The following is a 12,818-nucleotide window of genomic DNA, read 5'->3' on the forward strand; positions in this document are numbered from 1 at the left end:
ACAAGGCATTCTTAAAGGACTTTGATAATTTCTCCCTAAATACCATGCTAATCATCTCCTATAGATGTTAAAAGTGAAAGATTTTGGAGGTAAGGAACACTTCCCAATGGGAAAAAGAGAGCTGTACAACCTAAGATGAATAAAGAAGAATCATTTAGTGGAAGGAAACATACCAACAGGTAGAAATAATTTATTTTTGAGGAATATTAGCCCTGAGCTAACATCCGCCACCAATCCTCCTCTTTTTGCTGAGGAAGACTGGCTGTGAGCTAACATTCGTGCCCATCTTCCTCTATTTTACATATGGGATGCCTGCCACAGCGTGGCTTGATAAGTGGTGTGTAGGTCCACACCCAGGATCCCAACCGGCGGACACCAGGCCACCGAAGCAGAACATGCAAACTTAACTGCCGCGCCACTAGGCCGGCCCCAGAAACAATTTTAAGTACAGCAAAGACTGTAAGTTAGAGACAGAGACACAGACAAATTGATCCCAGGCAGGATGTAATCAGTGTATAAAACGTTAGAGGTATAAAGATATATTAACAGCAGCAAAATAGTTTGGAGATAAGAAAGAAAAACAAGGATGTGTAAATTCCAAGGAATGACTCCCAAATTTATATCCCAGGCCCTCTCCTCAGCTTCAAACCCTTTTACCCATTTATCCACAACTGCCTCATGGACGTTCCGGACCGGATATTCTACTGGCCCCCAGACTCAGCCCTGCGCGCACCTGCCTTTCTCCTCGTATCACCCGTCTCATTTGTTGGCACCATGCTGCAAGCCAGGCAAATTCAGATGTGGTCATCCTGAGCTGCTGCCTCTCCGTCCCCACCTCCACCCACGTCTCACAGTGCTAATGAGTAATTCGTCAAGAACACTAACGTGATCAGTTGACTTGCTGAAAAAACCCTCAGTGGCCCCCACCGCCGGGCCAGGAACAGCGAGCGCAGCTTTCAAGACTGCTCATCCTCTGACATTCAGGACGTCTGCTCTTCCAAAAAGAACAAATAAGGAATTTCAAGGAGAGCCTTCTGAAGATTAGACTGTAAAACCCACGTTCGATCAGTGATATGTGAATTCCTGGTGACGGGGTGGAGAGGAACCGATTGCCCAGCCCTGGTGTCCTGGTCCTCCTCTGCCCTCTCACGGACAGGCCCTAGCTCCTCTTCTCTTTGTTCCTTAATCACTGTGGCTCCCTAGTGAAGCTCCAGGTCCTCTCCTCTTCCAACTCTAGTCAGTCAGCTCCCTTAGACGATCCTTATTTACAGCATCTCTTCATTCTATTGCTAAAAGCACAACAGCAAAATGTCCGTTGCGTTACGGAATGGAACATGATCTGGAATATAGAATTTTTCCGTTTTGGGGTGTAGATCAGTAGGTCGTATGAGCTATCCAACAGAGAAATATAATAATGCATAATTGGATGCTGTTAGTTAAAATGGGATTTCACCCACAAATTTCTATGTAAATATAATTTCACTACCTAATTAGGACAATGGAAAAGTACAGATTTCTCCTTTTTCCACAAGTTTCCATCTGTTCCATACAAACAAAAGAAACTTATTCAGAAATTGACGAACCAGATATTTTTCCCTAAGGAAATAAGGCAAAATGGGGAAAAAAATCCCCTGATATTTAAAAAAAGGTGTTCATAGAAATAATCTAAACATCCTATCATAGGAAAATGGTTAAGCAGGTTGTGTTAGTCACTTGATAGAACATTACCTAGTTGTTAACAACTATATGGACACCAGGGAAAAACACAGACCCAGCAGTGCTAGTTTCCATCTGCTAGGAAGTGGCATCCTCACACAGTGACAGCGGCTTGCCTTGGTAAAATGACCACGGTCCAGGGTCCAGCTCTCTCTTTCTCATCTAGGGAACCTGATTTTGTCAGCACTCCAAAAACAGATTTCAGATCTGGAACATAAGCTCACACTGAACAAGTTAATGAGACAAACAAATAAACCAGAACATGATATTTTTTTTAAATTTAAAATGAAGCATTAATTGCCAAAGAAACAACCCTTGCAGGCTGTTCTCACCTCGTAGGCATTCTGGAATTGGCCTGGAAAGCCAAATCATTGCAAAGGGCTGCTCAGTGGGCGCTGAATCAGAACAGAGGGGGATCGATGAACTGACTCACCAACATGTGGGATCATATTGCCAGCGGGGACAAGACTACGCTAAGGCCGGTAGTTACAATCCTGTGCTTCTCTCTTTATTCGAGACTGCACCTGACGACCTCACACAGAGAACAAGGGACATTAGCAAAGGCTCTCAGCCCCCAGCAAAGCCTCCGGCAGGAACTACCAACGACCGCCTTCGTGTTTTCTTTTTCTAAGCTTCTAAGGCTGACCCACACCTCTTCTCTATCACTTTCTTTCTTTAGACATGTTATGTAGCTTAATCAACTTCCTCCTGGGCTGGGGTTCATCCTTAAAATGACCGGTATGTCTGCTCTAATAAGCTGCGTATTGATTTTAAATCAACAAAGGACACGTAACACAATATTAATTTCTTAGATTGGGTGGAAATGCAGGATAAAAACTGTATGTCCTTTACGACTACAACTCTATACTAAGAGCATGGATTCTGGAGTCTGAGTGAAATCCCGGCTTTGCCACTTCCCAGACGTGTGACGTTGGGCAAGTCACTTCACCTCTCTGAGTCTCAGTTTCCTCAGACTGAAAAATGGGGAGAATAACCAGTACCTTCCTCATAAAGTTGTTGTAATGAGTTGATATACACATACACTAAAACACAAAGCAAGTGCCAAACAGATATCAGCTATTACATAGGTACATACATACGTTTTAAGGGGTGTAGGGAAGACAACTGGAAGGTAACACCCTAAATCTCTACTGGTGGTTCTGTGAGGTTGGTATAATATCAGGAGTTTTTCCTTTCCATACTTCCAAATGTGATTAATTTAATGTTAATAATTAAAAAATGCAGCAGAGGGGGCCAGCCCCATGGCCTAGTGGGTAAGTTGGCACGCTCTGCTTCGGTGCCCTGGGTTCAGTTCCCAGGCACGGACCTAGACCACTGCTGTGGCCACGACCCATATACAAAACAGAGGAAGACTGGCACAGGTGTTAGCTCAGGGTGACTCTTCCTCAGCAAAAAAAAAAAAAAACACAAACACAGTAGAAATTCTGTGTCTGTTCCCTCAATAAGAATCTAATGTGCACAGCATTATTAGAGATTAAGTAAAGTAGTAGAAACACTGTCCTTTCATCAAAAGACTGCTAAGATAATTGAGGAAAAAGAGTTAAAAATAAGATGTACATTTACAAAACCATACAAAAACAAAGGAAGCGCCTGATGACATGACCTGAATGCTAACAAAGTGAATGAATAAGAAGGAAGGGTTCTTAAGGAGAAGATGAGTGAAAAGGAGGGACAGAACCGAGGCGGCCAGAACAAAGGCCCAGAACTGGCAACGCACAGGACACTGGGGGATGGTAAGCAGCCCAAGGCGGATGCGAGAAGGGGACCGATCACGCTGGCGCCCAGAGAGGCAGAGGCTAAAGAAAGAGCCCCAAGGGCTTAACATGGGAGGAAGAAAAAGCCTACAGCTTTACAAAATAAACTACCACTATAGCATGAGGACCTTACCTGTGAGTAAAACTATATCTCCAAGAAACACTGTAAATGCCCAAAACGCTGCCGTCCTCCACAGAAAAACCTTCTTCTTGACTTCTGATTGGTCAATCACCGTAATTGTTGCTAAAGGCACTTTAGAGCCAGAATTTGGTCCAGATTTTATATTTATTTCTTTCACATGACATGGAGATAACACCATGACTAGACAATTATACTTCTGACTTTTAGAACCACAATTTTTGATTAATGATGTTTTTTTAACCCCGTGAAATTTAGACACATTCCTCTGGCCCATTTCTACAGGAGGATCTCTTGCATTAGAAACCAACTTCATTTTCTTAGATTCTTGGAGGACCTTAGACAGAGCTTTAGAATGCCCCAGTTTATCTTCAGAGGTCCGATTTCTTTTACCAGAACTTTTGAGGAAGGTATTTCCTTGGGAACACAGTATTCCCGAGCTACAGGACTCAATACATATCTCATCTGGTAGCAGTTTATTTTCAAAAGTGAAAAGTTCTTGGGATCCTGTATTTTCTTCAAGACCTTTATCAGAGTTTATGCGAATGTTGCTACTTTCCGTTTCAGGACAAACAGGACTAAAAAGTTCAAGGGAATATGCTTCGGTTTGTCCACTTTCAGATCCTTCTGCAAAACCATCATTCGGCTTTATCAAATTATCTTCCCTTTTTCTCATTTCCCCGTGACTCGCCTTTGGTTCAATCTCCATGTTTACAATTCCTTTATTTACAGAATTCTGCCCTTTATACTTCCTTTGAGCTAAAAAGGCGACCTGGCTAGAGGTCATTACACTGAGAAATTCAGTATCAGTAGATATGTTGAGGGCTGAGTCCTTCCTCGCTGCTCTTTCAGATCTTGGCTCGTCTACTGTGCTAGAAGGAAAGAATTCCAGACGCTGGGTTTGTCTTTCACGATGTCCTGTTGGCACACGCTTTGTCTCAGCAGCTCCTGGCCCTATGTTAATCTGTTCAGTACCACAGACCAAATCCAGTATAGCTGCACACTTAGGATCCAAGTGAAGGGAATTTTTTGGAAAGTTTTGGCCACATATATTTGACTGATCTTTATGCTGTTCATCTGCGATTTTCTTATTTTCACTGAAAAGCTGTTGACACTTTTCTTCCTCAGTCAAATGCTGAACTCTGCCCTTAAATCCACATATTTGCACATCAGAGTTAGGTATACCACTCATCTCTAACGGGGGAATCTTGTGGGATTTTGTGGTCTCTGTTTCAGAAATACAATGTACAAAGTCATCCTTCACATGAGCAGATCTATTCACAGAGTTTGCTAAAAAATGACCGTTAAGGAGATCTGAAGGGCCAGCAGCGTCTAGGACCTGACAGTCTTCAAGATTTTTGTGCTTGCATTTGTCATCCTTCAGATGTAAAGAATGTTGATTGTATAAAAGCTGAATCTTTTTCCAGGGGTCCGTGGTGGACACTAAAGAAGTGGGCTCCTGTGATACTGTCATTTTCAATGGACCAATTGGAGCACCCCAAAAAATGTGTACTTGAGATCCTCCACTCATGGTTTCTGAAAAAAATGAAAAATTTAAAATGAGCATTTTGTCAGTAGATGTTTATATGATGATATTAACTTAATAATATACCAAAAGCAAATGTAATATAAACTATGAATCAAAAATATAATTAATAGAAGTGATTTATTTTGGTACTCCATTTAACGATAAAATTCATAAATGTACAAGAAATCATAAGGAGAAATCAAAATATCCACCAAAAAAGCTCACATAAAGACTCTCTTTAAGGAAAATAAAACTAGTATATTAACATCAAATGAGTAAATAAACTTGTATAAACTTACACCATGTAAATGACAAGTTAGGAAAAGGCATTTGTTTAACTGTATTATAGTCACCTTTAAATTTCCTGTTTTCTTTACTCCCTAGATTATTTTAGTAAGTGTAGGGCTTCCTTCCTTCAACTGTGAACTCAATTTCCAAGACCAAAATACAAGGCTCAAACCAGAAGGGAGAGAAAATTTTAAAATTGAGGCTCTCCTCAAAATATACAAGTGACTGTATTATCTATCTTTACTGTAATCTGTTAGCACAATCAATAATTGCTTCCAGATTTTTTAATCTTCTCTAAAATACAAATAGAAAGATTGACTAGTCCTTTGTAATATATAGATAAAAGAATCATTATAATTTAAACTTTTTTTCATTAACTGTGGCACCTGATATAAATAAGCATCAAATTTACTGAGATAAAAATAAAGAATCATACCACAATATACTGGATAATAACTGACTTTCAAAAAGTATTGATTAAATAGATTTATTCCTAGAGTTGGCTGAAAATTTTTTTACAGTGCTACAGGGACAAAAAGACAGATAAGGTTCTTGGCCTAAAGGAACTGTCAGCCTGGTTTTGAAAAAACAAAAAGTAGAGAAAGGTAGTGAATGTAAACTTAACAGTTTCAAAATACATTATGTAACAAATACTATAAACTATAAAAGGGGAAACAATAACGCTACCAGAAGGTGAGCATTGTGGCTAAGAGCATGAGAACAAAAGAAACAGTATCTGTAAAAGGCAGAGTTATGAAAGACGTGGTAACCATTAAGAACTTCTGAATACAGTACAGAGTCCCTTGTGAAAAGGTAAGAAGGTTTCGAATCATGAAAAGTCCGCGTGGATGTATCGGAAGTGTACACAGAAAAGGAGGAACAAGCCAAGAAATGACAGCTGTAATCCTCAAGGATTCTTATCATTCCTTGAAGATTTGCTCACTGTCACCTCTTCCAAATCGAATAAGCTCTCCGATTACAATTCTTGTGATTTCAATAGCAATGGGGATGATCTTTCCAATACCCTGGCCTCTTGGTTCCTTGACCTCCTCTTCTCCCCTGATTTTATTCTCCACCTTACATCAGTCATCCATTCTCAGAACCATATACCCTACAATTATCAACAACTGCAGACCCTTCCCTAATTTCAATTTTAAGCTTTTAACTCTCTGACTACTTTCTCCTATCTTCCAACCCACTCCCTCTGGATGCACAGCTCCCACAATCCTCTGACCACGTGGGACCTACCTCGAGCGCATCGATCGTACCACGTTTTACAGCCTCACTCTTCACTTCCCTCCTTAACCAGCTTAGATTCCACGGTCCACTGTTATAATCACTCCCTCTCATACCTCTCTAATTCTACCGCTCTCCTCTCTAAGGCTCTCGCCCAGCTAAATTCGAACACTAGTTGAATCATCATCCACTCTGTACCTGTAGCCCAAAGGCTGGAAGTAACTAGGAATAAAAACATACACCATCATCTGACGACTAGTCTCATTTTGAGTTCATTACCATTAACCTCAAGGTGGCACCTAGCAATCCTATCTTTCCCTATCCATTCACTCTCCAAGATAACTCTTTTATACCTTTTCACTCTTTAAAATCTCCACCGTCTCCTCCCCTCTCCTCAAGTGCAGCTGGTGACCATGCTACCATTTCCATTTACAAGTTCTCAACAACATATCTACCAACCACCTCAATCACACCCTATACTTTGCCCACCTTCCTGTTACTCAGGATGACCTGTCCACGCTTCTCTGAAAGGCCATCCCCTTCCCATTACACATTAGGTCTTACTCCCACTTTCCTACTCAGGCTCCCAACAATTCTCCCCTTCTCTTGTACATCCCTGATTCTTCTCTCTGTACTGGAGCATCCTCATCAACACTCAAACACGCTGTTAGTTTCTCTCATGCTGTTATTCCTCTCCGCCTATCCCCCTCCACCTATTGCATCATTTTTCTGCTCCCCTCTACAGCAAAATTCCTTGAAAGAATTGTCTACACTCCCTCTGCTCCTGTTTTCTCTTAAACCCACTCCAGTTCAGCTTTGGTCAAAACCACTCCACTGAGACAGCGTATTTCAAGGCCTCTAATAACCCCCTCATTGCCCTCAGTCAACCCTCCACTTTCAGCATACTCAGCCTATCAGCATCCTTTGCCACTGCTGACCACTCCTTCCTTCTGGAACACTCTTTCATTTGGCTTCAGGGACACCCCATCCTCTTGATTCCCATTCTCCTCATACTACTTCCCCGGTTGCTCCTTCTCGGTCTCCTTTGCTGGCTCCTCATCTCAACATCTTGCTCAAGGGCCAAGTACCGGATCTCTCTCTCAACTCACTCCCTAGATGATTTCATTCAGTCCCAGGGCTCTAAAACCTCTATCCGCTAATGACGACCACGCGTACATTTCCATCACGCCCTCCCCTCTCAACGCCTGAATCCTTATCCAACTTTCTACTTACTCCTCCTCACCACAAAAACAGACACCTTTGCAGAAATGAGTTAACATAGAAGGCCTGAGACTACTGTCTTAAAGAGGCCTGCTTGTAGGGTGGGCCCTTGGCTGCAATCTGTGAATTTAGATTTCATGAGGGTTCCCACCACTCCTTGCTAAGAATGGCTCTCTGTACCTAAACTGTCTATGTAGACAATGTTACGATAAACACTTGCTTTCCTTCTGAGAGACTGGAATTCTGGTATGTGCTAGGCAGAGGGCAGCTGTGTGACCAGGACACCTTAGAGAAATGGCTGGTTCCAGGTCTGGAGCAGGAAATGTATATGATGAACTGGAAACACCTCTTCATACCAGAAAGCAAAAAAACTATGCAAGACTACTGGGTTTTTGTGTCAAAAGAACTCAGGAGCCAACTTAAGAGGCTCCCACTGGACAAAATTGGGCAATCTGAGCATCAATAAGGATGATTATGGTAATGAACTGGAGCACATCAAATATGTTTAAATCCATGAGTTCATACAGATAAAAACAGACTCAGTCAATGATTGCCTTTGGAGGATACCGGATGACTAAATAATTGTTTTAAAAATTGGTGAATGAAAGGAAAGAAAATTTATCCTTTCTTTACTGACAGTATCTCAGGACGATCAACTATTTAATGAGAGGAAGTCTCTCCTTATGGAGGTATTCTGCTAATAAACAGCAACAACAAAAGGAATGATGGAATAGCACCATTTTGCAGCTCCTAATGAATTAGTGGATTTCCTAGGCAATGATCATTAATGATCATTAATGATCACAAGGTAGATGTTATAAGGAAGAACGGAGGGTATCTGTAGATTGAGACCAATTCACAACGTATGGACCTTATTTAGATCCTAATTTGAAGACACAAGTGTAAAAATATTTTAAGATAATTGGAGAAACAAATGTAACAGATACTTTATAACATAAAGGGACTATTGCTATTTTTTAGTGGGATAATGTTACTGAGGCTCTGTTTGAAAGAGCTCTGTGCTGGAGATGCATAATGAGCGCTTGCAGATAAAATGGTGTGACGTCTCAGATTTCTCTAGAACACTGGGAGGGGAGAAGGAGTGCGGGTGTAGAGGAAAGAAGATGGGCCACCTGTTGACAACCGTTGAAGCAGGTGATGCCACACAGAGAGTTCACTCCACTCATCTCTATACTTTTCACGTTTTAAATATCCTACAGTACAAGTCTTCTTTTTGGTGTTGTTTCTAAGAAATACTATTTCATACTCAAAGAACTGGGAAAAGATTTAAGCAGTGTAATGATACTCTTAGACTGATTGGTAGAACAGTAAATCGGCATACCACCTTGAAGAATAATTTGGTAAAGCTGAGGATGCACATGGCACACGACCAAATAATTCCACTCCCAAGTTTCCACCCTGGAGAACTCTCGTACATACATACACAAGAAAACACGTACAGGAACGACCATGGGCGACTTCATAGGCAAAAAACTTAGAACCTAAAAGTCCATGAAGAGGACAATGGATAAATCATGGAATATTCAGAGAAAGACTATTATATGGCAGCAAAAATAAAGGACCAAGAGTTACATGTCAACTTGGTTACCTCTTACAAACATAATTTCAAGTAAAAGAAGCAATCTGAAGAATATATAACTTATGACAGCAATATATTGAGTTTTTAAATATGCTTGAGAATAAAACACCAGCTTCAGGATTGTGGTCACCTCTGGGAGCGAGGAAGGGGAGGTGATAGGCAAAGGGCACACAAAGAGCTTCAAAGGTACTGAACACATTTTATTTTCTGCAACTAGGTGTGTCTACAGAGGTGTTTCTTATACTGTTCAGAAATATTTTATAATATAAAAATGTCCTAGAAAGAAAAACACTGAGGGGGCCGGCCCCGTGGCCGAGTGGTTACGTTCCTGCACTCGGCTTCGGTGGCCCAGGGTTTCACGGGTTCGGATCCTGGGCGCGGACATGGCACCACCTGTCAAGCCATGCTGAGGCAGCATCCCACGTGCCACAACTACAAGGACCCACAACTAAAATACACAACTATGTACCAAGGGGCTTTGGGGAGAAAAAGCAGAAAAAAAAGAAAAAAGAAGAAGAAAACTGGCAACAGTTCTTAGCTCAGGTGCCAATCTTAAAAAAAAAAAATACTGAGAAGCAAGATTAAGGACAAATTTTTTAAGGTTTCTATATTTTAAAAGTTTTCTTGTGATGCATAATGAATGTGTACTATTTTCCTAATAATCAAATCTTTTTTGTTTGGTCATTCAGGCTTTTCTTTCACAATCTTCAAACTGAGTATGACATTCAATAGTCATGAAACAATGGCCCTAAATCCAACATGGCAGAACAAGAGTTGAGGACAATGACGGCAGCTGTTCATGTATTAAAGATATACTGTAATTTTCAAACAGTTTATAATAGTGAATAATTACCAAGGAAACCAAATTATAGTAAGTTTATGTGTCAAGTTTTGACCCATAACAAACCAAAGAGTACTAAGCATCGCTAATTACTACAACCACATTCTGTCACAGGCTAATTGTTCCGAGGAACTCAGGGTGGGTTTGGAAGCATTTAACTGTTTTTCCTAATTGTTTCTTCCCCTTTTTTATGTTAAGGAGATGCAATCACCAACCTCCCTGAACCAGACCAGGCCTCACCACAAGAGCTAAGCCTAGGACCTCTGCCTTATTTTCAATGCTAAGATCTCCCCAGGAGGAGCTTAGGCCTCATTATCGTAACCTGCAGTGTATGTGGAAGCAGCTTTTCCAGCTGAGCCTGCGCAAGTGAATACCCACCTCCCCCTTTTGAATATTCATTTCTCATCCCAAATAAATGTCTCTGCTTCCCTTTGCTCAGGGAGCCACGACTTGGGAAATGATTCCACATGGTCTCCTATTTGCTGCAAATATACTTTACTTTGTGAGACAACTACTTCTGGTGCAGAGTCTGGTTTAATTCACCGGCAGGGAACCCACTTTGGTTTTGGTAACAATATCCCACCCCCATCTAACCCTCATAGAAAGAATAACCTGCACAAGGAATGACTGGTATATTAGACCTGACTGACATTTTACCATTTAAGCATCATTCTTTGATTGGCCACTAGGGGGCAAAAACAGCAAAAAAAAAAAAAAAAACTTCAAAAGATAGATCAAAACCAAGTGGGAGAGGGAGAAATACACTATCTGACACGTGGATGGGAATACTTAGATATATTGGAATCAAATGCATAAACTCACTATGATAATCAATTCCCTTTTCTTGAATCTTTGGGTTTCTCTCCAACAGTTTCTCCCCTTTAGCATAAAATCCTTAAAGACAAAATAGACAAACTTCTATGTCGTTTCTTTGTTCTCACTCCCCATTTATTCTTCAACTCACTTAAAAATGGCTCTTACTCTAATTATTTTGCCATAATGCTTTCTACTATGGAAACCAATGACCTTTAACAGCCAAATCCAAAGGTCAGTTTTCAGTCCTTATCTTTCTGCCATTTGAAATCGTTTATTAATGTCTCTTTCCTGAAATGTTCTACTTTTTTTTTGATTCTGTGAGACCAGCAAATTGGAATTCTTCTGTGCTTAAAAGACGGATGATTATTGGTTTATTCATTCAATCACTCACGTAACAAACACTCAATACTACGTGCCAGGCATTATGCTACTGGGAATTCAGCAATAATAACAAGGAGCTGGACGGTGGTGCTTAGGGTCTACTGGGAGAGAGAAAATGACACAGGATTAAACTGACAGGTGTCCCTAGAGGGAGACGCCTGGGGCAACTCAAACAAAGCAGGACTGTCCATTACCTGCATTTTTCATCGACTGTTTGGACTATGGTTAGAGACAAAATTTTGAAACTGAATTTAAATAATATTCAGAGAAAAGGAGTCAATACAGGCCCCAAGTCCTCCCTACTCCCACCCCAACACAGGAGCCAGGAAGGCAGCCTCAGGGACTTCACCCAAGGGGCAGCCCTCTCTGTGGCAGCTCCAAAGCGCTGAGAGCCAGCGAAGGCACTCACCGCTTCTGGGTCCTCACTTCATTTTCTCCTGAACGTCCTGCAGACTGTGGGGGAGTGGTCTTGGCCACGCCAAGATATGTCTCTTTGGCATGAGGATTATTTGAGGCTGCTTTCTTTACAGACAGGAAAGCAACTGAAAAGTAGAATTTACTTACTCTTTGTAAGAGACATTTACATTGTAAAGGAACTCTCCATCTGTAAAGATATCTCCCTCTGTACCAGGAAGAAGGGGAGATGACCTTATCTCTAGAAACTCTTAATCAATGGGGAAGGCAAGGACTTAAATCTGCATTTGTTTATTGTGCTTGTCTGGTAACCTCCTGTAACTGACTTCCCTCCCCCTCCCAACGTTGGCATTTCTTTAAGGATTAAGCATCTTTCCTTAGGCTAGGAACTGATTGCTGCACTCACCTGTGACCACCCAGCTCAAGACAATAGACTTGCCTCCTGCTACCTGCTGTGTCCATCAAGCGCTGTGCCTACAGGGCGATCTTGTGACTATTGTGGGAGGGACATTTCAATCCTATGTGAAACATCCTCGCTGGGGCTATATAACCACTCTGTGCACCCCACTTCTTCAGTGCCCTTTCTTCCTTCGGGAAGAAAGGCTCCGGGCCATGGTCCTCATAAAGCTTTGTTTAATTTTCTCTTGCTGTCCTGTCTCATGTGAATTTAATTCGTTCTCCGGCCAGACGAACCCACATTAGGTAGAGGAAAAGTCTTCCTGCCCTACAAGGCTGACTTCTATTTCCTCTCTCTCCTAGGACAACGGTGAAGTCCAAATTGTCACAGAAGTACTCAGAGTACTTCACCCCTCCAATTGTGAAACTCTCTCCGTTTCTAGGACACTGCTCCTTCCTAACCAGCA

At 41.5% G+C, this 12,818-nt stretch overlaps 1 protein-coding gene across 4 annotated transcripts in view; it reads right to left on the bottom strand.

Moving 5' to 3' along the window:
- SHLD2 (shieldin complex subunit 2) overlaps positions 1 to 12,818 on the bottom strand; it is a 92,052-nt gene that overhangs the window by 33,048 nt on the left and 46,186 nt on the right. For all 4 annotated transcript variants that reach the window (XM_070569471.1, XM_070569454.1, XM_008519263.2 and 1 more), the window contains one exon: positions 3,625 to 5,166. In XM_070569471.1, the coding sequence (XP_070425572.1) occupies positions 3,625 to 5,161 (1,537 nt within the window). In that variant the 5' untranslated portion in view covers positions 5,162 to 5,166. The remainder of the gene's footprint in view (positions 1 to 3,624; positions 5,167 to 12,818) is intronic.

This window comes from Equus przewalskii, chromosome 1 (assembly GCF_037783145.1).
Source record: "Equus przewalskii isolate Varuska chromosome 1, EquPr2, whole genome shotgun sequence".
Lineage (NCBI taxonomy): Eukaryota > Metazoa > Chordata > Mammalia > Perissodactyla > Equidae > Equus > Equus przewalskii.